At 43.3% G+C, this 24,850-nt stretch overlaps 1 protein-coding gene across 2 annotated transcripts; it reads right to left on the bottom strand.

The window, feature by feature from the left end:
- Positions 1 to 8,400: 8,400 nt before the first annotated feature.
- On the bottom strand, positions 8,401 to 22,966 carry NTAQ1 (N-terminal glutamine amidase 1). Of its 2 annotated transcripts, XM_081116768.1 has the most exons (7): positions 22,647 to 22,940; positions 17,961 to 18,060; positions 16,935 to 16,985; positions 13,301 to 13,449; positions 12,821 to 12,862; positions 12,534 to 12,658; positions 8,405 to 9,252 (listed from the first exon to the last, which is right to left on the bottom strand). In XM_081116768.1, the coding sequence occupies exons 1-7, from the start codon at positions 22,733 to 22,735 to the stop codon at positions 9,143 to 9,145; spliced, it is 666 nt and encodes a 221-aa protein (XP_080972894.1). In that variant the 5' UTR covers positions 22,736 to 22,940; the 3' UTR covers positions 8,405 to 9,142. The 2 variants fall into 2 exon arrangements, with proteins under 2 accessions (XP_080972895.1, XP_080972894.1); XM_081116769.1 differs by lacking the exon at positions 12,821 to 12,862 and having other exon boundaries at positions 8,401 to 9,252; positions 22,647 to 22,966.
- Between the last annotated feature and the right edge of the window lie 1,884 nt (positions 22,967 to 24,850).

The following is a 24,850-nucleotide window of genomic DNA, read 5'->3' as shown; positions in this document are numbered from 1 at the left end:
AGCAAGCAGGATGGCTATTCACTAAAGTGTTTATCCCTAAACACAGCCACTGTCGGATTATAGGACACTTTGAAACAGAATTTCACAGCCGCTGGAATTTGGCATTGAAGACTATGTAACAAGATACAGAGAGTAAAAGTAATGTACTCAAAGCCAACACTGCTCTGTTCACAAATCCACTTACAGCAAAAGAAGCGAATCCATGTACTGGTGATGACCCAGGATTCTCTGGTCACGTCTCCATAACCCAGAGTAGCTAGTCTCTAGATGGCAGAATGAATGGCCCATGGAAGGCTGAGGCACAGCACCAGCTTGGAGACAACACCTGGTGACACTGGGGTTCTGTCCTGTAGGATGTTCTCTGAGCCAGTGATGGTGCTGCCAGAATCCATGGGTCTGGGCACCAAGGGACAGGAGTGAGGCATCTCTGGCTGCTACACCTCATGACCCCTCTCCAGATGTTTGCTTCCCTTCTCTGTGACTTTGAACCAAATCCCCTTCAGCTTCAAGTAGCAAGAGTGACTTCTGTTTTCTGAAACTGAAGCCCGACTCGTGTGCTTACTGAATCAGCATCTCTCAGAAAGGGGTCTGAGCATCTGATTTTTGTTTTTTTAAACAAACTCTCCAATGAATCTCAAGTTCCCAAAGTTTGAAGTTCACTGATAAACATTCTTTGCAGTAACTACAAGGTAGTTACTTCAAGTGAATAGCTTTAAGGAGACTTCTCCCAGGCCCTGGGGAAGCTGGATGCTCCACTCCGGCTCCACAATAGAGAACACCACTCTAGTGATGGGAATTTGATTATGGAATGCAGGGAGGGGGCACTGGGAACTACGTAAAATGATTGGTGGCAACTGGACCAAGAATGGAATGACCTGGGTTCGAATTCTGCCTCACTATCTATGTGGCTTTGGATAAGTTACCTTAATTCACTGTGCCTTGGTTTCTCCACCCGTAACATGGAGAGAATCTAACTTATATTGTTGTTTTGAATATTAAGTACGTTAATACCCATAAAAGACTATCTGGCATATATTAGGCACACAGTAAATGTTAGCTACTTAAAACACTTTACTGCTCAGAGTAAGAAACATTCTCTCTCTTACACATACACACACACACACACAATCCCATTTGAGCTCTTTAAAATGGCTCTTGCCCTGGCTGGGTAGTTCAGTTGGCTAGAGCATCATCCTGATACACCAAAGTTGCAGGTTCAATCCTCAGGGCACATCCAAGAATCAACCAATGAATGCATAAATGAGTAGAACAAATCGATGTCTCTTTCCCTCCCTCTTTCTCTCTAAAGAAATCAATAAATAAAAATTTTTTAAAGTAACTCTTAAGGCAACCAAGGCCCAGAGAGGTTAAGTGACTTCCCCTAGGTCACACAGCAAGTAATTAACAAGAACACATCTATAATGGGGACTAAGGACATAAACCTGATTTTTCCTGTATTCTGAGTGCAGGGCCTAAGTCACACACAGCTCTATACCTTGTGGGCCTTGAGGGGGAAGTGATTCATCCATTGCCTATAGTTCTAGAAACAGCGTGTGCTAGAACAGTGTGCCTGTGTTAACATTTTGCCCCTCAATTTCTTTCCAATGTTCTTCCCTGAAATTGCACTAAGACTCCACGTCCCCATGGAAACCTAAGGAAAGACTGACTATTGACTTAACTGAAATTCTGCTACAACTGCTTCTTTGGTAACAAATGGATGTTATTAAAAGCCTGGCCCCAACAGACACCTGCTGTAGCTCAGGGCCAAAGGCACATTTTCCTTGGACTGAGAGGGTGAAAGAGACAGTTCACTCTCCAGTGCCGGGGTATAGTAGCTTACAGGAAAGGGGGGTAATGTAACCTGAGCCCCAGCTGTCAGGATCAGACACATGGCAAGGTGCTTTCCATACATACAACGGGAGGCTGGAGTAAGGTGTCCACTGAGAGTGTGAGTGACACTAATGAAATCATCCTGTGATCATCTTTGCCATCTGCAGAACTCGTTTGTAATGTGCTTTCCAGACCAAAAGGTGGAGAAGTGGGGCTTGGCGTTGAGGCTTGAAAGATTGCAAAAGAAACCTGTTTGAAAAAGGACAGTACAATCTAGTCAAAGGGATGAATTCAAAGAGCGAGAAATTTAGCAGCACTTTTCCGGCATGATCCAGAGATCCGGTGGAGGGAGACTCGATCTTCCAAACTCCTTTGGTGACAGGAATTGTTCCTTCATTAACTATTCGAGGGCTATTTGTTGAGTGCCTACTCTGTGTTCTCCTATACCAGGCACCAGTATCAGGAGGACACTAAGGCAGAGAGAGAGCTCCCAGTCTAGTGAAGGGAGCTAGAAGGCAGGCTTTTAAACAAATAAATACACAAGACAACTTCAGTTAGTGGTAACTGCTATAAAGGGGAAAAAAAAAAGGTAGTGAAGTAGCCTGATACTGATTGGGGCAATCAGCTTTCAATAATTGATCAGGGAAGGATCAGCTGAGCTGGAGATTACCTGACTGTCACGGAGATGTCAGCCAAGAGAAGATATGGGAAAGATCAAATCGAGGCAAATAAAACGTGAGGTCCCTAAGGAAGGAATGAGCACGCCCTGCTCAAGAACAGACTCCGAAATGGGGGAGGCAGGACAGGAAATGGGCCTGGAACAGTGGGGCTGGAATCAGAGGCAGCCACAGTCCAGGCCACACAGGGCCTCGTGGGCCCGGGTAAGAGCAGTGGATTTTATCTTTAGCACGTGTTGAAGCCATTGTAAAGTGGTTGTTGGCTGTTGTTGTTTTAAAGCAAAGGAATGAGATTATCGGATTTTTTTTTTTAAAGATCACTCTGCCTGCTTTGTGGAGAAAACACTGCAAGGTGGGAAAGGGACAGGAAAAAGAGCAGGGAGTCCAGGATGGTGCCAAGGCTTCTCCATGACCTGAATGACTCTGCAGGCTACCCAGCTGTCTTTCCTCCATGTCGATACTGAAGGACTGCTTAAACCAAGGATGGAGCTAGTCAAAGGGAGAACCCATAGAGCAAGAACTGAGAAGCATTTGTCCTGCATAAGAAGACTGGACCTGGAGGACAGGTCTTTGATGTCTCTGGTGCTCTCCTTGGAGGGGCAGAAACGTTAACTTGTTCATCATAAAGGAACAATTGCATGAGGGTCAGACATACACAAGTCTCCCTTGACCCATGCCCCCTTTAGCACTGCCCCATTTCTCTGCTCCTTTTACCATATCAGTTTCCTTTCTCCCATTCTCTCCTGAACCCATTTCACTAGCCTTCTTTCCTCTCCCTCCAATGAAATTGCTCTGAAGACCCCTAAAGACATTGCCAGTCAATGGTCATCTCAGTGCTCAGCTTACTCAACTGATCTGCACCATTGAACGTGCTGATCCCTCTCGCCCTTGAAACACTGTCTCCTCAGGGCTTTCCTTGTTTCTCCCCCTCCCTCCCTGACCGTCCCTGCTGTCCCCTTTCTGACGCCTCATCTCCTGACATCTAAATGTAGGAACTCTCAGACCTCTTCTCCACCTATGCTCATTCCCTCAGTGATCTCACAGGCCTGTGTCATGAAATACCATCTACTAACCGAGGTCTCACAATTTTATATTCCCAGCCTGAACCTCTCCCGAATCCATCTCCTTTATGCAACTATTTGGCATCTCCTTAGACATTTAGGTGGCTTCTCAAATTTAACATGTCCAGAATAAAGCCCCTGATCTTCCTCTCCAATACTGTTCCACCCACAATCTTTCCCAACTCAAAGGGCAACAACCATCCTTCCACACAGAGTTTAAGTCCATTTTCTGTCTGCTCCACCAAAATGTGAGCTCCATGAGTGCAAGGGGCTTGTTTTCCTCACGGCTGAGGCACCGGAGCAGGAAGAGTGCCTGGCTCTCCGCTTTACTTGCTAACGAGAGTGACGTGGCAGCTCTCTGTCCCCTCAACCTGAGCACTCTGCATCTGTCTTCTTTTAGGACAGTTCTGTCTTACTCATCAGGACCTAACTTTACAAATGGTAGGCATGTACTAGATGCTGGGTAGATAAATGGATGGATGGATGGATGGATGGATGGATGGATGGATGGATGGATGGGAAGGAGGGAGGGAAAATGAAGGAAGATGGAACCAGCTTCCTTTCAACTTCTCTGTTCTCCAAAATTTATTCAAGGCAAAGGAGAGACTTCCTCTCCCCTGAATTGTATGTAGCTGGTATGGCCCAGGCTTCCAGCCACCAGTGAGTGTAAGCCTGTCACGTTTATAGTCATCCCAAATCTTGATGATTTAAGCACACATTCCCCAACACAAAGTCCAGCTTCTTAAACAAACATCCTCCACGAATTTCTGCGAATCCCCAGCGGGTGCTTACTATTGTAAGCTGAATGTACTCAAGCATGCACGAGCATGTGAATCCTATGCAAGGTCATCTTCTATTTCAAAGTCCTGATGAAATGGGGATTTTGAGAATGGAGAATCAGAGCCACAGCCTAGAGTCCCACGCTTCTGCTCCACTGCTCTGAGCTAACCACTCAGCCACCAGAATTCTAACCTCTGTCAGACCACTGCTCTCCTCCTACTGCTCCAGAGCCCCAGGACAAGGTTCCCACAGAGACATGCCAGGTCCCTTGTGACACAGTTCTTTCCTTTCATTCCTAGAAGACAGGGCTTTCAAGAGGGTGAGGGAGTGAGGTCAAGTGTGCACTGCATGCAGGGGAAGCAATGAGGAGGCATGCCTCATACTGTACCTCCACCAGTGAGCCCTCTAATCTCCAGGCCTCGTCATCCAGTCCGACCCCTCAGCCAGATGTCTTCTATCCTCAGGTATCATTTTTGCTGAGGAACCTGTTTTTCTCTCATCTAGCAAAGCAGGCTTCGAGGAACCCTGGTGCATCAGACAGGACTTGATGTGTCTGAACCCTAAATGAGGACAAGGTTCATTTGGCTTCTTTCCCACAAGGCATTCCTGAACCTCAGGCAAAACAAGAGATACAGACAGGCATCTGTTTTCAGGTTTCCTGAACATTCTGTGAAGAACAAACATTGTGGGACTCAGGGGGAGGCTTGCATGAGCACACAGAGAACCTAACTCTACGTGGTACATCACAGCCTTATTTCCGACCCAGTCAAAATACCGTTACAAGTGTTTGAATGAGCACTGTATTATTTAGAGAGGGAGGGCTGAACTGCTGAATCAAGAATCATCAATAACTCTGTAACTTTAAAAAAATAAATTTTTGCATCTTAATGAACAGTTCCATACTCTGCTTTTCAGGCAGGTATGCAACTCGGCTCCATAGGGTCATTCAGGAATCCAGGCTGATGGTGGCTCTATCTTCAGTGGATAACTTCCTAGGTCATTCTAGTCATCACTATTCCACCCATTAGAAAAGAGGGGAAGGTGCGAAGGAGTAGGCGGGCAATGTTCCACAAGTCAGCCCAGGAAGTGGCCACATCTTTCCCCTTACAATGATGGGAGCCTGGCCACATGCCGGCCTAGCTGCAAAGGAGACTGGGAAATGTGGTACCTGGCACAGGAGCTGCAGACCAGTGTAACTCTTTACTCTAGAACACGGACAGCAAATTACAGCCCAAAGGTGAACTCCTCAAGCCCCCGGGTTTTGTAAACAAAGTTTACTGGAGCACAGCCACACCCATCATTTTCATACTGTCTATGGTGGCTTTACCTGAACAGTCAAGACAGAGACCTTAAGGCCTTCAAAGCCTAAAACATTTACTATTTGGCCCTTTATAGAAACATTTGCTATCCCCTTTTCTAGGAAAAAATACAAACAAGAATGGATTTGGTGGGACGACTAGCAGTCTACACTTTCAAAATGTCTCTCAGAAATTGTTACAGACACACAAGGACAGCCCTAGCTGGTTTGGCTCAGTGGTTAGAGTGTCAGCCCATCCACTGAAGGGTCTTGGGTTCGATTCCAGTCAAGGGCACATACCTCATTTGCAGCTCGATCCCAGCCCCGGTCAGGGCAGGTGCAGGAGGCAACCAATCTATGTGTCTCTCTCACATCGATCTCTCTCTCTCTCTCTCAATCTAAAAAGCAATGGAAAAAATATCCTCAGGTGAGGATAAAAAAAAAAAAAAGACACAAAGACAAAAATATTCCCTGAAGCATTTCATGCCATACCAAAAGACTAAAAACTTACAAAGGACTGTTAAACGATGGACCATGCATATCACAGAATACATGTAACCTTTAAAAAGTATGACAAATTTCAACATATACTGATTAGAAAAATACCCAAATATATTAACTTCAAAAAGTAAAATGTAGGACAGTGTATTTAGACTGTTAGCATTTGTGAGGAGAAAATAAAACAGAATTTAATACATAATACAAATATGCTTACATGGGCATTAAAAAATTCCTGGAAGGATATGAAAGAAACTGAAAACAGAAGTTGTTCCTGGGTAGGGAAGTCAGAAAACTGAAGGACAGAGTGGGGGGACGTTTACTTTTCACCATATACCCTTTTATAGACTTAAATTTGTACAGTGTGCACGTACCATCTATATTTTAATTAAAAATTAAACTGAGAAAAACCACATACACAAAAGAGTTTGTCATTATTTCCACTGTTCTGAGAGACATAATCTTTCTTAAAAGCCACAGCAATATCTTCGATCAGGAATAGTCAGTGCTGACCCGGGAACCACTTTATATTACTGTATCTGCATCCCTGCTCCACTGTATGTCAGATTCTCAGAGATATACCTAGCTTATTTCTCTTATTTTCATAGTCGACTTACAAATTCTATTTTAGTCCCCTGCTTTTCTTGAAAGTTCCTCTTTCCAGGCAGTATTTATTCAGTTCTCTCACACAAAGAGAAGCAAATCTAACCTCAGAGAAAAATTAAGCACAGAAAAACAAAAGTAACAATTCTTAAGCCTGATAAAATAAACAACTTTGAAGAAAAATCTTGTAAGAAAACCAACCCACCTTTCAGTTCAAACTGACAGTGATCCAATTCACACATGCTGAAGAGAAAAAGGAATCCACTGGTTTATGTAACTGGAAAGTTCAAAAGTTGGAGCTGGCTTGAAACACAGAGAGATCCAGGAATTCAGAAATGTCCTTGGAGCTGTGGCTCTGTTCTCAGCACTGCTGGGTTGCACTCTGCGGTCAGGCCCTTGTCCTGTGGCAGCAAGATGCCCACAGAATCCCAAACTCCCAGGCCCTTAGCTTAGCAATCCTGATGGAGAGAGACTGTCCCTCTCTGAACTCAACACAGCAAATCTGGAGAACACTGTACCAGTCCTTCTTAGACTTGTCCAAGGCTGGGGTCCAAGTCTGGCCCAGCTTAAGTTATATGCCTTTACCTGTGGGCCACCAGGACTATACAAAATGTGCGAAGAGGGGTTCCTCCAAAGGGCACTATAGGAGCGCTAGATAGAGAAAACAACAAACGTTCTCTATTGCTTCTAACAAGTCAAGACTATGGCCCCTGGATAGTTTAACAGGCTTAAAACATAAATCTTGCTCCTATCCTGGTTAGAAGATGGGGACTTTCAATTTCAAGGCAAGGTGGTTGAGAAGTTCAAACTGCCAGACACACACTGTCTGATTTATCTGCACTAGACATAATTTTGAATACCAGATAGAAAACCTGCTTATACATTAGCAAAAAAAACAAAAAACAAACAAAAAACTAAAAATGCAATTTGTAAATCAGATAACCATCCTTTGGTCCCCCTAAAACATTTTGCTCAGGACAAAGTATTCCCATGGTACAGCCTGCCAAAATTTACCTTCTTCATTTTAGTCACATACTTTTAAAATCAACATCTGAAGGTCAACAAGATATCCAAGTTTGAGGTCTATACTTAGCTCTAAATTATAAAATAACTTATTTGTATTCCTCTTACAAACATTCATTCACTTTCTCCCAGAATCTTCCTGGCCGGCTGAACCAAATGGATACATGATATTTTCTTACACTGGTTGATCCTTGAGTAAATGATTTCAGTTGTCCCTCCACAGAACAAGGCAGGAAATTTATATTAAATTAAAGTTTCTTAATAAGCAGAAAACTCATCTAAGATCCAAAGCTTGGAAACCCTTGCTGTAAGAAATTGCTTTTCTTTTTTTAAATTCCTCACCCAAGAAAATTTTTACCATTGCTTTTCAGAAAGAATATAAAGGAGAGAGACAATGAGAGAGAGAAATATCGATGTAAGAGTCACATCAATTGGTTGCCTCCCACATGTGCCCCAACCGGGGCCAGGGATGGAGCCTGCAACCGAAGTACATACCCTTAACCTTCCAGAATGGAACCCAAGAGCCTTTAGTATGTGGGCCAATGCTCTAACCACTGAGCAAATCTGGCTAGGGCAGAAACTGCTCATTTTTTACAGTAGAATAATGAAGGCATGAATGAGAGCTACTGCTATATGCTGGTTTAACGCCAAACATTTTATTTAGAATTATATGATTAAAGCCAAATTTCCGACACATCTTTAAGAAGGAAGGTTGATAAATGTATTTTAAAGCAATGGTTCCCATCTACAACTGAGATATTCTTGGGCATCTCTCAGATGATCAAAAGTGACACAAAATCTTTAAAAACAAAATTAATTTTAAATCCATTTTATTTATTTTTTTTAAAAAACATACAAATAGGCAAACAACACTCAAGCCTGAGAGGGCTGCAATCCTTTTAAAGAACTTAATAGTCCAAAAAGACTAATACTTACTGCTGATTCAGCTCACAATATCAGCCCTCTTCAAGCAGCAACACAATCACTAGCAAACATCGTATGGCCACCTTTTATGGGTATTAGAGATTCACTGTGCAATGAGCCACAGCCCTGCCCTCCAGGAGCTTACAGTGTAGCTAGAGAAAAACGAAACACCCAGAACAGACACAAAGTCTACACATCAATCACAACAAAAGCAATTACTGGCATAATTCATCACATTTTAACAAATGAGCTATAGGACCATCTTGGCAAATATACACTGTATCAAGTTTCAACCTGACATATAAAAAAGATGTTTTTATTTTTTTGTTCATTCATGTTTCAAATAAATTGAATTAAAAGAGGAAAACACAATTCCAAACCAAATGTACCATGAAGTTTACTGTTCACGTCCCAGCACTGCGCCACGGCTCTGGATCCAGATGTCAAGTTCAGTAGTTTTGACTGCCAAAACGATGCACAAATTCAGACAGCGAGTAAACGGCTCCCCACCCTACCTCAGGATCCATACTGATAAAGTCATTCAGGTTCATTTTGGAATCTAAAAAAACACATGAAAGAAATATCCACTGAAAGCACAATTTTGGTTTAACAGCAATAAAACAACCCAGAAGGCCAAATGGGTAAGGGTTCAATATCACTGCTGTGGTATTTTTGTCGCAAATGTGTAATCTCAATCTAATCATGACAAAACGTCACACAAACCCAAAATGAGGGATGCTCTACAAAATCAATGACCAGTACTCCTAAACCTAATACCCTGGGTCTGGGAAAAAAAAAAAGAGTGGGAAAACTTGCAAAATTTAAATAAAGTCCATCAGTTAATACTATTATGTCAATATTTTTGTATCATTTATATTATTTTCTTGGTTTCAATAATTACAATACAGTTTATTCAGATATTCAGAATCTGAGTGAAGTGTATATAGGAACTTTGTCCTATTTTAGCAAATTCTCTAGAAGACTAAAATTATTTCAAACTAAAAAGTTAAATAAAAAAATGCATGAATAACCAAACTGCCAATTTACAGGAAATTCAGAGGATACAAAAGAGATACAATTACAAATAAATTACAAGAAAACAAAAATGAGTTGGAGCCCTTGCTGGTTTAGCTCAGTGGTTAGAGCATCGGCCTGCGGACTGAAGGGTCTCAGGTTCAATTCCAACCAAGGGAGCCTCAGTTGCAGGCTCGATCCTGGCCCCAGTCCCGGCGCATGCAGGAGGCAACTAATTGGTGTCTCTGTTACACTGATGTTTCTCCCCCCACCCCCCTTCTCCTGAAAAGCAATGGAAATAGTATCCTCAGGTGAGGATTAAAAAAAAAAAATGAGTTGGAAAGGACTCTATATATTATAAAAGTCCATCCTTACAACAAAAACAGCTAGATAATCAGCAACACCAGAAGTTTTGCTGAAGTCATAGGAGAGCTGGGGATGCAGGCAGGCCAAGGAACCGGAGATAAAGGAAAGACAAGAACCTCCAAGGAGAGTCGGGGCGGAAGCTCTTGCTTACCTAGGACAGATGCCACACTCCACATAAGTTGGTAAGTAGGTCAGCTAAAATTTTTAACAAATTGCTAATGGAAACCTCAACTTCTGAAATACGATATATTTGTTTTCTAGGACTTTTCATTATAATTCAATAAAAAAGATTACTATCTTCAAGTATTCTTACTTAAAATAGGAACGTATAAAAAAATGAAAGTTTCAAAATTGTTAAAAGATCAATGTGCAACAAATAAGATTTTGCCCATAATCTCCCCACGAGGCCCAGTAGCTTTGGTTTACATAATACTCGCCCTCAAGCTCAGCTCCAAATAGCCAGTGTTACTGTAACATACCTGAGAGCAAGAAGATGAGAGGAATATGCAGACAAGAGGCAGCAAAGGGCTCAGGAAGAGAAGACAAAATTTGGTGCACTCTATATTCAGCCCAAGACTTGGGAAATGTCCTTAAAAATGAGTCATCAGCAGCTGGTGCTGGAACTGAGTCTTTAGGGCAAGGCTATAAGACTGTAAATCTCAGCTTCCTTCTTATCAGGAAAAGAGTTCCTGTCTTTAAAATACATTAAATGCTGAATGGAAAACAATGGTCCTGCAGACGCATGGCCATGAAAATTATTAAGTATACAGGCTTTCACAATGCACAACATGTTAAATGTACTAAATTTTAAGTCATAGGAGTCAATAAATGAAAGGGACCAAGTAAAGTCGCTAAAAAAATATCTAAAACATGCATTAATTTAAGGTTTGATATTTTCTTGAACCTTTTTTTAACATTTTAAAAAACACTATTAATTAGCTAGAAGTGATTCCCACTTCCTACCACTGGATGTATTCCTGTGATAAATACAAGGTTTGAAGTCATGAATTTACCAAGACAGAACATTACAATGTGGTTAAATTATTACATGAGAAACCAATATGTTCACCCCACACTGCAGAGCAAATTCCTTTTAGTTTCAATTTCAAATTCAGGAGGCCCTGATGAACCCCCTCCAGATTAAAAAAAACCTCCTCAAGCACAGTGTGCTGACCCGGCTACTTTCTAGCCACGCACCTTAGGCAAAGGGCTTAACCTTCCTACACCTCAGTTTACTCATCTATGCAATGCGGAAAATAAACTTGACTCGTGAGTTGTGGTGAAAAGTAAATTAAACTAATGTGTAAAAGGGGTGGCACAAAGCGTGACACATAACAGCACTTATTACAGGGTCATAGTCATCAAGCCCAAAGGAATGACTCGAAGAGGACCAGGGTTGATGGACTGGTATTTACAGAACGCCTACTACGCACAAGGCTCTGAATTAGTGCTCATGTCTACGAGATGGGAAGCTGCCAAGGCACATTGTCCCAGACCACGCCCTCTAGAGCAGGCTGTCCAAGACTGAAAAGTAGACCTATGAAGCCCTCTCCTAACCAAGGAGCGACCCACTTCTAATGCTGAGCGCTGGAAGCAGGCTGGTGGACCAAAAAGCAATTCCAATATAAATTTTAAAAATTACAAGAGCCTTTCACAGAGAACCTCAAAAATCAAGGGTTTGAATCCTCCTAGTTCACTCCCTTCAAAGATGCCAAATATATTGTTACTTTCTGCCTTGCTGAACTTTGAATACTTCTGTCCCATTTTTCCGGCTGTTGCACAGCTTATAGAGCACTTTCACACCGACAGCATCAGCCATGTGATGAGATGACCTCATCAATAAAAGGCAATGTTGTGAATTACTCTCAACCATGAATAATGTTTCAACCCATGTGAATGCCAAACAATAGTAATAGGGTGAAGAACCCTTCATCTACTCAAATCTCAAGAAATTATTAACTGGACTGATGCCTAAAGGCCCATAAATGAAATGAGTGGTACAATAAAAGCTGCTAGCTCGCACCTCCTCCATAATGCAGATTTTATTCTAGTGCCGGGGAAATGACATTTCATACGTCACAAGGATGCACTGGTGATTTTTTTTCACCATAACATGAAACCCTACCACAGCAAGGTGCTACTAGTCCCACTGTTAAATGACACAAACAGGCAGATCTCCTGAAGGCCAGTGTCCCAGCAGTATGTACATCCAATGCTCTAGCAAGTGTCACAGTCTACTCCTTAACAACTTTCCTCTTCTATGAGTTCTTATGCCTTCCAGTCCTGCTCTCTGTGCCTCAATTTCTGAATCTAATAAATACACAGAACTATAATTCATCTTACCTCCTTACTATTCAGGGAGTTTACCCAAAGAACAATGAGATTTTTGTCCTTGGTTAAGGGAAAATGCTGATCCGCACAGGGACTGGAAACCCCTCTAAGGAAGCATCTTTGGCTCACCTCCAGTTTGAATGCAGGGATATGATGGAGGAGGCTCTCTCCAGTTCCCACTGGAATCTTTCATGTGAGATCGGTCAGAAGCAAAATTCTTCAAATAAGAATCTGCACGGATAACTCTAAATTTCCTGCAGATAAATCAGCATTCATTTATCTCAGGGAGGTATCACAGTTGAAATTCGAACTCAATTTTTACATAGACTCATTTTCTATGACATGCTGACATGCACAAAACTATGCAGGCATTTTTGTACTATTAGTAATATGCAAATATATGTGCGGCTCATTACCTGTTAAAGAAGCCATGAGAAAGGATCAGATGAAATCCAGAACTACAAAGGCATGAAATACATCTGGTTGCCATTATTTACTCAATTGTGTATTGGACAAAACACATTATTTTCAGGGGCTGCCATGACAGCCTTCTCAATTTTGGTACCATAAGGCATCCCATTCCCACACCACAACCCCCTACACACACACCCAAAAACAAGAGTATGAGAGAAATCCCCAAGATGACTAAGAAAATGTCTGAGATCTTGTCACACATGTTTTTAAAAGACCACCAACCTTTTATATGATGGACAACCTTTAAAACGTTAAAATATTTTTAATCTTCTGAGTAGCACATCATTCTCAAATATCAACTCAATGGTGATGCCAAGACAAGTCATCTTTATAAAACAAATGCAAAAACAAACAAAACAACTCTATATAATTGTCAAGGTCTTCCTTCAGAAAGTAAGAAAACTCACCATGAATTTCCTCACCTTCTAAACTGTGGATGGATATCCTCATCAGACTTAAAGGCATCTTCCACATAAGCATCAAAGGGACAGGGAAACGGCAGGACAGTGTCAAGATCATAAATGAAGCTCTGTCCTCTGCTTGAAACATGCAGCAAGACAACATGGTAATCCTAGACGTAAGAGTTGCTGAAGTTAACCAAGTTACTTTGTGATGGTGAACAAGGCCATATACGTTACATGTAATGCATATATAGCACCAAAAACAGATACAAGACGAATGCAGCCCTTTATAATAGCAAAATAAAATAAAGCAAACACAAAACACTAAAAATAGACCAGATGTCCAGTGACAGGAAACAGTTAAGTAAACAGCAGAAATGTTCATATACATTTTACCTCAAGGAATCAACCCTACAGAAAAAAGGCCATACACATGGAAAGGTATATATTTATATATATTTATATTTATATTTACATTTATATTTACACTTACATTTATATTTATATTAAGAAAATCTCTGCAGCACTGTGTATAACAATGGAAATTCAAAAACAACCAAAAGTCCACCAAGAGGAATATGGTTAATAAACCATGATGTAGCCACAGGATGGAATACTATGCAGCTATTAAGAAGATTTTTGCAAATTTACGTGGAAAGTAGAAAAATGTCGATGCTATATAGCTGGATGAAAGAAGAAAAATTGCAGAATATGTGTATTATTTTTAAAACTACATGTATATAAAGACACACATGCACAGTCAGAAGGCCAGAGAAAGTCTGCAAGACTATCTTCCAACTCTTAACAAAGGGGACTGTCTGAGAATAGTCTGTAGAGGGGAAGGGGCCTTTAATTTCTTGTTCTATACTATATTTGTAGTTAAAAGAAAGAAAAATGTTGGGTTTTAGTTTTTCAGGAGTTTTTTTAGTCACCTAAAACCTCATGTGTAACCATTAAGGAGTAAAGAGAGCTTCATGCGCACAGTCACAGCGTGTATGCGAATTCTCTCTCACTCCCAGACACCAGGCACCGCTGGAAGGGATGTCAGGGAGGTTATCACGGGATGGGAGGGCAGTCTACTGCTCTGAGCTCCTCAGCACAAAGATGCTGTCACAGAGAACAGCACTGCGAGATAAAAAGTTCAGTCACATTATGCAGTATAACTTCATAGTATCATCTTACATTTCTAGTACTTTAGAGCTTACAAAGCACTTTCTCAAATGTTATTTCATTTGACTCTGTGAGGTGGGAAAGATAATTAATTCACTGAGACTAGAGATGCTGAACCATCAGAGCCTAAAGTGCTTCCTCTGGCTCCAATTCTATCCTCGTAAGGCAGAAATAGCATCAGAAATGGATGTTTATTCCCTGTCCTCCCCCTAATGGATCGGAGCCTCCAGATATAGATGAGCAGCAGCTCCCCTGTAACAGTCCAGTTTCCTTCCCCTGGGCTTGTTCATCCTGTTCCCCTCCACCTGCAGCAACCTTCCCCACCGCTCTCCATACCCATCGCTCAAGCTCCTCCTCAAAGGCTTTCTTCCCCGTAAGTCTGTTGTATTTTATCTTCGCCCATCCCCTGCCAGCAGCAGTCTCTGCCTTATCCAAAATCTGTTTCTCTCTTGACATCTCCTAACTCACGTTACAGTTGTTTAGCAGTGCACACTCCCTATTATTTGTGGAAACCATGCTATTGAAATATAGACACAAAGGTGAGAAAGACAGCTCCTCGCCTCCAAGGAGTTCCCAAAGAAGTGAGCAGGAAACACAAGTCAGCTGTTGCAGGAGTGAGGATGGCATAGAGCGGAGGAGGTGGGAGAGCACACAGGTTGGGCTGCCGATTTAAACCTCAGCCCTTCCACTTTCCAGCCTGTCTCCTCTTCTATAAAACGGAGGCAACTGTAACATTTACCTCAGAGTATACCAGGAGAACTAACTAGATTGTGTATGTAAATGTCTTTTTACTTTTGGTAAGTGCTTTTTAAAAAGGGAGACATGAGCCCAGCTGGCGTGGCTCAGTGGTTGAGCACTGACGCATGATCCAGGAGATCGCAGTTTGATTCCCGGTCAGGGCACATGCTTGGGTTGCAGGCTCGATCCCAGTGGAGGGCGTGCAGGAGGCAGCTGATTAGTGATTCTCTCTCATCATTGATGTTTCTCTCTCTTTCCTTCTCCCCTTCTCTGAAATCAATAAAAACATATTGAAAATAATAAATGAATGAATGAAAGAAAAGGGGGACATGACCATGAGTCCTTGCCCTGCGAGTTTCCCTAAAAAAGCAAGACCATGACTCAAAATCAGCTGGATGGGTCAGCAATGAGGATGACTTCTAGGGCAGATGACAGTTTGCAACAGCGGTTATGCACTGTTGCTAACAATAAAAGCTAACTCTTCACCAACACCAGTACCAGACACCTGGATAATGCTTCATGCATTATTTCATTTAAGCCTCACAACTCCACTGATCAGAAAGGACACTGAAAAAAGAGGGTAAATAACACATCCAGTTCACACAGCCCATCAATGGGAGACTGGGGCTTAACGCCACTGTGCCTGACTCTAAACTCGCGCTCCTAATTCAACTCTGCTGGATTTGGGCTTTAGTGTCAGAGCAACACATCATCTACTCATGAAAGAGGCAAGAACGTGAGCTCCGTGAAGCCAAGGATTTTAGCCTATTTTGTGCCTGGTGTATAATACATACCCAATAACCATGTTAAATAAATCAATGAAGCCAATTTAAATGATATCTTATTTTAAGTATCAGAAACTAGATGTCTGTTACATTATCATGAATGGAGTTTTTCTTTTACTGTATCTTCATGTTTACTAGTATAAACAATTCTGCTCTTCAGGGGGCCAGGTTAAGGTGACACACAGATGCGTACTGGAAAGGACCTGGGCCTGAGACCCAGTTCTGATCAGCTAGATGACCTCGAGCTGCTCGCTTTGCCTTTCTGGCCTTGCTTCTCCACCTGAAGAATGAAGGGGTTGGAGCAGATCTATGTTTTTCCAATGCCAGTCATGTTCACTCAGGAGTTTGCCAAAAACGCTAATTCCTGAATCCTTCTCTAGATCAACTAAATCAGAAACCTGAACACTTTTTTTTTTTAATTGATTTTGAGAAAGAAAGGAAGTGAGAGGGAGACAGAGACAGAAACATCGATGTGAAAGTGAAACATCGATTGGATGTCTCCTACACACCCCCTACTGGGGATCGAGCCTGCAACCTGGGCGTGCCCTGATGGGAAACCAAACTGGCAACCTTTCAGTGCATTGGATGGTGCCCAACCAAATAAGCCACACTGGCCAGGGCCCTGTACAGCATTTTTAAGTTTCCAGATAATTCTCATGTGCAGCTGGACTAGATGTTGCTAAAGTTCTTTCCAGTGCTAAAAGAATAAGAATCTGGGAAATCACAAATATATCTGCCACACAGATCATTTAAAACCATTCCTGTAATAATTTCAAAATTAAAATAAACATGCCTATAAGTGCTTCTACCTTAGGCCAAATAACATCTATTCTCAAGTGAATTTATAATTATCATAGCCTTTCTCTACTGCCCTATCATTTCTGCTCTACCAAAATATAGAGACCACTCAGGGGTTACAGTCCTAATAAGGCATCAGACGCTCTCTGTGTTGACCATCTTACCCAGATCACAGGTCCATCTCCAGGTCTTGCCTGCTGCTTCCAGATAGGTATCTACAAAAACAATAAATTTCATAAGCCACGATTTTAATTAAACCACTACTAAATTCCTTAAAGCAAAGCATACATGAAAAATAAAATATTTTGAAGGAACCAACAATTGAAGTGAAAGAATGAATGGGTAAAAAATCCAAATATTTCTAAGTGTCCTTAAAAATGAAAAAGCAAAAATTAATTATATGATGGTCTTTGGAGCATAGAAAGAGACCTGAATGAGAAATGAGAGGCCTAGCAGATTCAAGTCTTGCTTTACCACTTAATTATTCATGAAACCTCCCTGAGTTTCTATTTCCTCATTTATAAAATGGAGACAGCTGTCTGAAACTTCCTAGGGAACAGGGTTCCCATTATGATCAAATGAGGTTAACCTTGCGAACGTGCTTTATAAAATATGAAAGGCTTACTATATATATATATAGATATAGGTAGATATAGACAGATATCTATATCTATATATATATAGAGAGAGACAGATATGTTTTTATTGATTTTAGAAAGAGAAAGAAAGGAAGAGGGACTGATAAATACATCAATAAGAGAGAAACGTTGATCAGCTGCCTCCTGCATGCCCCCTACTGGAGATCGAGCCCGGAACCTGGGCATGTGCCCTGACCAGGAACTGAACTGGTGACCTCTTGGTTCATGGGTTGATGCTCAACCACTGAACCACACTGGCTGCGCATGGACTTACTTTTTTAAATACTTCATACATGTTCACTATAGTTCCATTTAAACTTCTAAAGAAAGGGGATTTAATCTGTGTGAACATACCATCATACATTTCCCTACCTACAAGTGAGGGACTAAACTCTACTAACTGAACTGTACCCTGGAAGGAAAAATAATCTCATCCACAAACTTTAAAATGTTGATATATTTTATAAAGCACATTTAAAAATAGTATTAAGCCTGCTCTATATTTAGCTTCTAAATTTCTTGTTTTCTTTCTGCAGTCACTCACCAACTTACCATCTTCCTCTCATTAGATATGAAGACAGCGTAACATTCTTCTAAAGGGTACTGGTTATGGTTCTTGATGTGTTCACAGAGCTTCCAAATATTTTCTTCACTGAAATAAAATAATTGTTAAATTAGTAATTGTTTACTAATTAAGCAAGAACACTGTGTCTTTCAGATCTGAACAAAAGACTGATGATGACATAAAACAGTTGGAAGAGACCTTAAACACCATCTCATCAAACAAGTCACTAACATCTGAACCTCCTCTAAAACATCCCCAACAAGCTGTTATCCAACCTACACTGTGTGGACCCCTCTGCAGACATACAGTTCATTACCTCCCCCAGCAGTGCTTGTGTAAAGAGGCATTTTATAACTGATGAGATGCTATGTCAATATTCTATAAGCCCTGGCTGGTAGCTCAGTTGGTTAGAGTGTTGTCCCGATAAGCCAAGGTTATAGGTTCGATCTCTGGTCAGGGCACATACAAGAGGCAACCAGTGAATGCGTAAATAAGTGGAACAACAAATCAATGTCTCTCTCTCTCCTTCCCTTCCTCTTTTTCTCTCTAAAAATCAATTACAAAAAAAAAAAAAAAAGAATGTTTAATACTCTATAAGCATTGGATCCAGGAACTTGAGATACAGCTGGAATTGCAAATCAGCTATGTAAAAGGTAAGAAGCTTTGAACATCCTGACCTGAGTGTCTGCTTTTCTCATCTGTAAAATGGGTATAATCACATTATATTATAAAAATATTCAATACATCTTAGTAACATCAGTTTCCTGCTCCCTAAAGAATGGGACAGGATGGGTGTGCGGGGTAGTAGGGCTCCTGAGTGGAAAGGATCAGGGCAGTTGTGTGATATGTCTAGTTCTTTTGGAGGAAACCTCTGTGAGCGTGATTCCTCAAGTCTCTCTGGTAGGGAAGAAGTCCTGACTTTCAGAAAGTTCTTTCTCATACTGAATTGAAATCCATCTTCCTACATCTCTGCCCCAGACAAAACTCCCTTCTATATGAGAGGCCTTTAGTTATTTGAAGCAGTGGTCAAAACTGCCTAAGTAAAGCAATGCCCAGTGTCAAACCAAGGTACACTTGTAGCCACAGTCACACTCTTGCACAGGCAAGCAGTCACTGCTGGCAGTACTCACAGCTCAGCCTCTGGGTTCCTTTTTCTAGTGAGCCACACAGTACCTTTGCTCAAAATGAGCTACACCAACCAACACTCTGCTCACACACGTTACTCAATCTGTCAAAACCTGATTTCCAGCCACCTACACCATGCTACCCACAAATGAAGCAAGGCACACACGGCACTGAGGGAAATAAACACTTTCAATTTACAAGTCTTGCCCTTGTCTCAATGTTTCATACAACCAGGCTTAAAGCAACAAAGTTGAACTTCTGTATTTTTCTCCTATGACTTTGTTTTTATCTAAAATACCTAAGAAACCTTATGGAAAAAGTGGCAATAGAAGTAACAACAGATTGCTACTAACTACTTCAACAGGACGCGTAGTATGGAGCAACAAAAATGTACTGTTTCAATGGGGCATATAACATGTAGTATCTAACATTTTTTAAATCTGGACATTCTAAGACCAAGTTTTGAGAAGACATTTGTCTGTCTTGCCTATAGACATTCTGGAGAGTGGACCACAAACATCTTCAAGAGCCTGTGATGTACAAAACTCTATGCTAAGTGCTTGGAAGATATGATAAATTAGAGCTTACAGACAGTGAGAGGAGACATACAGATCCATAAATAAGCAAGCATCCAAGGCCATAAAAGATGCATAGAGAAAGCACAGAAGAGGGAATCACTAATTTTAAGGCACGGGGGAAGATGAAGGCGGGACAGGTCAGTTGTTTTTTCTTGTTTGTTCCCCCTCACCTCATCCCAAGGACACACACAGGGTTAATGCAAAAAGTTCATTAAGCCGTATGTACCATAAGCACTACTGGTAGGCTGAACACATATGTGGTTTGGACACATTTAGCCTATTTTTTCAAATATGTGTAAATGTTACACAGGAAAAAACAATTTAAACATGAGATACTGAATTTATAGTCCCTTCTATTGTCCTTTTTCTTTCAAGAGTGCAATTAATATCATGTCGGAAGATCTCATGAAACTTTTGATGTTACTAAAACAAAGCGTCTCATATACTTGGAAACACTGGAATAGGAAGAGCCCCAGATGTAATGTAAGTCCTGGCACCCATTTAACTGGTTTAGAAAAAGTGGGGAATGATGATAATAATTTCTCAACCTGTCAGTTGATTATTTCGGCAGCAGAAAAGCTAACAAAGCAGCATTAGGGCCAAGATTCTGCAAGGGTTACTGGTGATGGGTTTTGTCAGAGAAGCATACAGACAGGAAAAACGTTCCACAAACCACACAGTGCCACACAAATACTGACCACTACTATCATCATTAAACTGGGTCTTCAAACATAAGAAACATCTGACAGAAGCTTACAGAAAGAGAGGTGGCATTTATTTCAAGTTAGAACTCACAGGGGCAAAGGCAGTAAGGTGTACCAACCAGGTATGTTCAGACAAGGCAAAGCACTGGTTCTCAATCAAAGGCAATCTGGCCCCCAAGGGAAATCTGGCAATATCTGAAGACATTTTTGGTGATCACAAATTGGGAGAGGATGCTACAGGACTCTAGTGAGTGTAGGTCAGGGATGTGCTACCTATCCTACAATCCGCAGGACAGCCGCCACAGCAAAGAATTAACAGTCTCAAGGTATCAACAGAGCCAAGGCTGAGAAACCCTACAGTAGATCAGAGAAGGCAGGTTCAAAATGAGGTTGGAGGAACAGAACGGTGAGCAGATCTTAGAGGACTTGCTATACTCAGGATATAGACTTTATTGTCTATGCCTCTATTCCTCAAAATGTGATCGATGGACTCAGATTCCTCCACTATGCTGCTCATACATCCAGACTCTGGGGTGGGACCCTAAGAGCTGCATGTTTTACAAGCTCCCAGGTGACTCTCCAGCACATTCAAATTCAGAATGGCCTTGAGCAGAATGGCCAGCTAAAATTAAAGACCAAGAACAGCTGGGCAAAAAGGCCTGTAAGAAAAAATTGAAAAAGGCCCCCAACAGCTAGCCAAGGAGAGTCTGGCCTATGGCTGAAGGAACTAAAAGATGAACTGCTGAAGAAACATTCATCTCCTACCATTCTTCCACCAAATCGCTCCACTCCAACTGTGCCAGCCTCCCTGTTATTCCTAGAATAGTCAAAGGGGTACGTCCTTCTCAGAGCCTTTGCCCCTGCTGTTCCCCCTGCCTGGACTGTCCCACCAATATCCACAAAGCACTGCCCTCTTCTTCAGATTTCTGTTCAAATATCACTTTACCAACAATGTCTTCCTTAAATATCCCAACCGAAACACAAAAACCAGGAGATCTGATCAGGGGCATTGTCTGTTTTGTTCACTGCTGTATTCCTAGTGCCTAGAATTGTGCATTACACACTCCAAGTGCTTAATAAACATTTAGTGAGTGAATGAATGAATGAATGAATGAATGAAACAATGAATGGACATTAGGGACAGGAACTAATAGGATTTTGGTGAGAGGCTGGGAGGAAACTAAGTGCAATAGTTAAGCATGGACTCCAGCATTACAGAGGTGCCAGTTTCAGGACTACCACTTGCTAGATGTGTCATGCTGGGCAAACAACACGCTTCTCTGTGACTCATCGTTTTCATTTAAAAAATTAGGGATATGATAAGAGAACCTGTGTCCTAGGCACGGATGGAAAAACCTGGCACTGGGCCTGACCTAGAGTCAGAGCTGAACAGAGCTCTTGATGGCACTAGATTGGTGACCAGCTGGAGGGAAAGGCAGTTTTAGATGGCCCTGAGGTTTCACAACTGTGCAGGGACTGGAGCGCGGAAGAAGTCCCTACACGGGCAAGGGAAGAGCAGGCGTGTGGCAGGAGCGGTGACTCAGCCAGAGGGGGCCTAGGACCGGCACGACCGGCGGAGTCCAGGGCCAGACTCTACCTGCAAACCCCCATTCCTTCACTCACAAGCCACGCGGCCCTCAACGTTACTTCAGTGCTCTCATTTTTAAAGTGGGGATAACAATGGTACCCGCCCCGAGGGTAATTGTGGGACCTCAATGAATTCGTTCACGCAGACCATCCAGCACAGAGCTCGGCAGAGAGCAAGTGCCCCGTAAGTATAACCCTTCTCACAAGGACACGGCGGTGGGAAGACCACGGTTGCGGGTACACGAGAGTCTGGACTGGATGCCGGGCTGCTACCAACGGGTGACCTGCGTAAGTCATTGCGAAACCTCTGTGCCTGCCTTATCTTCCAAAATTAAAACGACCTTCCCATCAGTGTGAAACCACGCAGGTTTCGGCAACCTCCAAAAGGCTCTGTCCGGTCCACCCTCCGCCTCCAGCCCCCCGGCCTGGCCCTCAAGCACCGAAATCTGCTGAGAAATGTCCCAGCAGAAGTAATGCGCCGCCGACCCGACCATTCCACGAGAAACGCGCCTGCCCCACCCCCACCCATGACCGCGTCCACTCCGGAGACCGGGGCTGCCCGTCCCGCGACCTCCTCCAGCCAAACTAGAGGAGCCGCCAGTGCCGACCCCGCGCGCCCGGAAGGGACCGGAAGGGGCGGGGCCCCTGCGACGCCGGGGCTGCGCCCGCGCGCCCTCACCAGTAGCAGCTGTTGTAGACACAGGCGTCCCGCGGGGGGCTGGCGGGCTGGTACTGCGCGGCTGCAGCGTCGGGGACGTCCCCCTCCATGGCGGCTCGGACCAGGGCTTGGGCCGGGGCGGGCCGTCTAGCGCAGCCCCGCGGGCAGGCTTCGGGGACGCGGCCGGCGCAGCGCAGCGCCCCGCGCTCCGGTCAGCGTGGGCGGAGCCCGGGGCCAGTTCCCGAGCGGCGGAGCCTGCGATGGGGAGGCGGGGCCTGGGCGGGGAGAGCGGCGCAGCTTCCCGGCGCACGGCCCGGAGGGCGGTTCAAGTTCCGTCGGGTGGAGCTAGAGGCTGAGTGGGCGGGCCCAGGGCGGCCCTGCGGGCGCGGCACGTGCGGTGGGTTCCGGGAGGGTGGAGCCAGGGCCAAGTGGGCGGAGCCGGGGTGGGGTGAGCGCCTTGAGTTCCCAGCGTGGAGGGCTGCGCGATTCCAGGTAGGAGGAGCCAGCCCGGTGGGCGGGGCCAGGGGCCGGACTGGCGGCCGGGTTCCGGGGGGCGGGGCCGGGACGCGGGGGGCGGTGGTAAAGGCGGGTGTCTGATTAGCTGGGGGGGCGGAGGCTACGGACCCGCCACCCGGAGAGGAAGCTGGGGAGGAGCGGAGTCGGTAAAGCGCTGCGCCCTGGAGACTCCGCGGGGAGTCGGAGGCCCTTCCTCCAGCCTGGGGCGCGTTGCCAGCCGCGGGGGCCCCGGAGGAGACGCTGCGGGCTGGATGCGTGCGAGCGGAGCGGGAGAAACGTGTGCGGAGAGCGACGCTTTAGCGCGTAGGGCGCAGAGTACGCGGGATCCGGGGGAGAAGGGGGCGCTGGGGGATTCGTTCTCAGTACGTCCGCATCAAGAAAGGTTTTAGACAGGGATGTCACTCTAAAATCTCACCGTATTATAACTTAAAAAAAAAAAAAAAAGAATTGCATATATTGGCTCAGAAGGACACATGGATTCCTTGATAAAGTAAAAAAAAAAGTTTTTAGTCCGCATGGTACCCATTTTGTGTTAATCACACATTATTACTTGCTGGCAATCTGGAAGGAAAGATGCCAAATTGTTAACACAGTGATTATTTTTGGTGAGTGAATGATATGGAGGATTTTCACTTTACACTTATAGTTCTCTGAGTTGTCCGTATTTGCAATGAACATATAGAGCTGATTAGGGTACTTCCCATTATAAAAACCAGAATTCTTGGTTTATAGGCCATCTACAGTAGGATTTCCCCAACCTCACGAGTTCTAAAGCCCACAAATCCTGATGACTTTGAGCATAAGTTCTTGCAACAGTTATCAATTTACTGCCTCTCAGCTCTGAATACTCGGTTCAACATAGGCTCTATGATAAATAACGGAATTCTTTTAAGCATTTCTCCTTTCAAGGGAGCACAATGTTAAGCCTTCTTATTAAAGCATGTTACAGGAAAAAGATTCCTGCAGTTTCTGGAACAGCGCAAAAGTTTGGAATGTGGTCTATTGTAATAACTATGTATGACGCCAGGTGAGTACTGGAAATAATCAGAGGGAACATTTTGTAAAGCATATGATTGTCTAACCACTATGCAGTACACCTGAAAGTAATGCAAAATATTGAAAGTAAACTGTAATTGAAAAATAAAATTTTAAGTTCTTCTAAAAAAATAAAATTCACTTTTCCAGGAAAAAAAAAAAATCACTTCAAAAAACAAGTTTGGAGTGTGACCTTAAGAACATCCAGTGGGGTCTGCCCAGCCTCAGGCCCAGACTGGGTCCCTCTGTGACCTTACAGCTTTAGCTTGGCAATAACCTTTCTGCAGCCCTCTTGACACAGAAACCAGAGTCCAGGGAGGCCTGCAGGCAGCAGGATACCACTTCAGCAAACCTTTCATGGCCTGCACATAGTTACCTGTGGGTAGCAAGATCACACACTGAGCAGTCTGTCCTTCACCTAGCTTTCCCTGCCTTCTCGGCCCCCTCCATTCCCCCAAGGCATTCTGAGGCCTCCCCCCAAGGCATTCTGAGGCCTTCTGCCCCTGCTGGCCCCCAGACTCCTATGGTATCTCCCACCACTAGTTGGTGATCACTCCCTTCTACCTACTTCTCTACCTTGCTTAAGAAAAGTTAAATGAGAAGAATTTATTGTGATAAAAGTGTAACTATAAGATATAAGGAAAGTCTACATGGTACAAGGCTGAGGAAGAGTA

This window comes from Miniopterus schreibersii, assembly GCF_964146895.1.
Source record: "Miniopterus schreibersii genome assembly, chromosome: 17".
NCBI lineage: Eukaryota > Metazoa > Chordata > Mammalia > Chiroptera > Miniopteridae > Miniopterus > Miniopterus schreibersii.
This window is presented reverse-complemented; position numbering and strand designations above follow the sequence as displayed.

Excerpts from the sequence above, each read along its gene's own strand:
- NTAQ1 (XM_081116768.1), bottom strand. The coding sequence starts at position 22,735 with ATGGAGGGGGACGTCCCCGACGCTGCAGCCGCGCAGTACCAGCCCGCC. Across the intron at positions 16,986-17,960 it reads TATCTAATGAGAGGAAGATG|ATACCTATCTGGAAGCAGCA; the intron begins GTAAGTTGGTGA and ends TTGTTTTTGTAG. Across the intron at positions 12,863-13,300 it reads ATCCATCCACAGTTTAGAAG|TTCTGGATTTCATCTGATCC; the intron begins GTGAGGAAATTC and ends ATGCCTTTGTAG.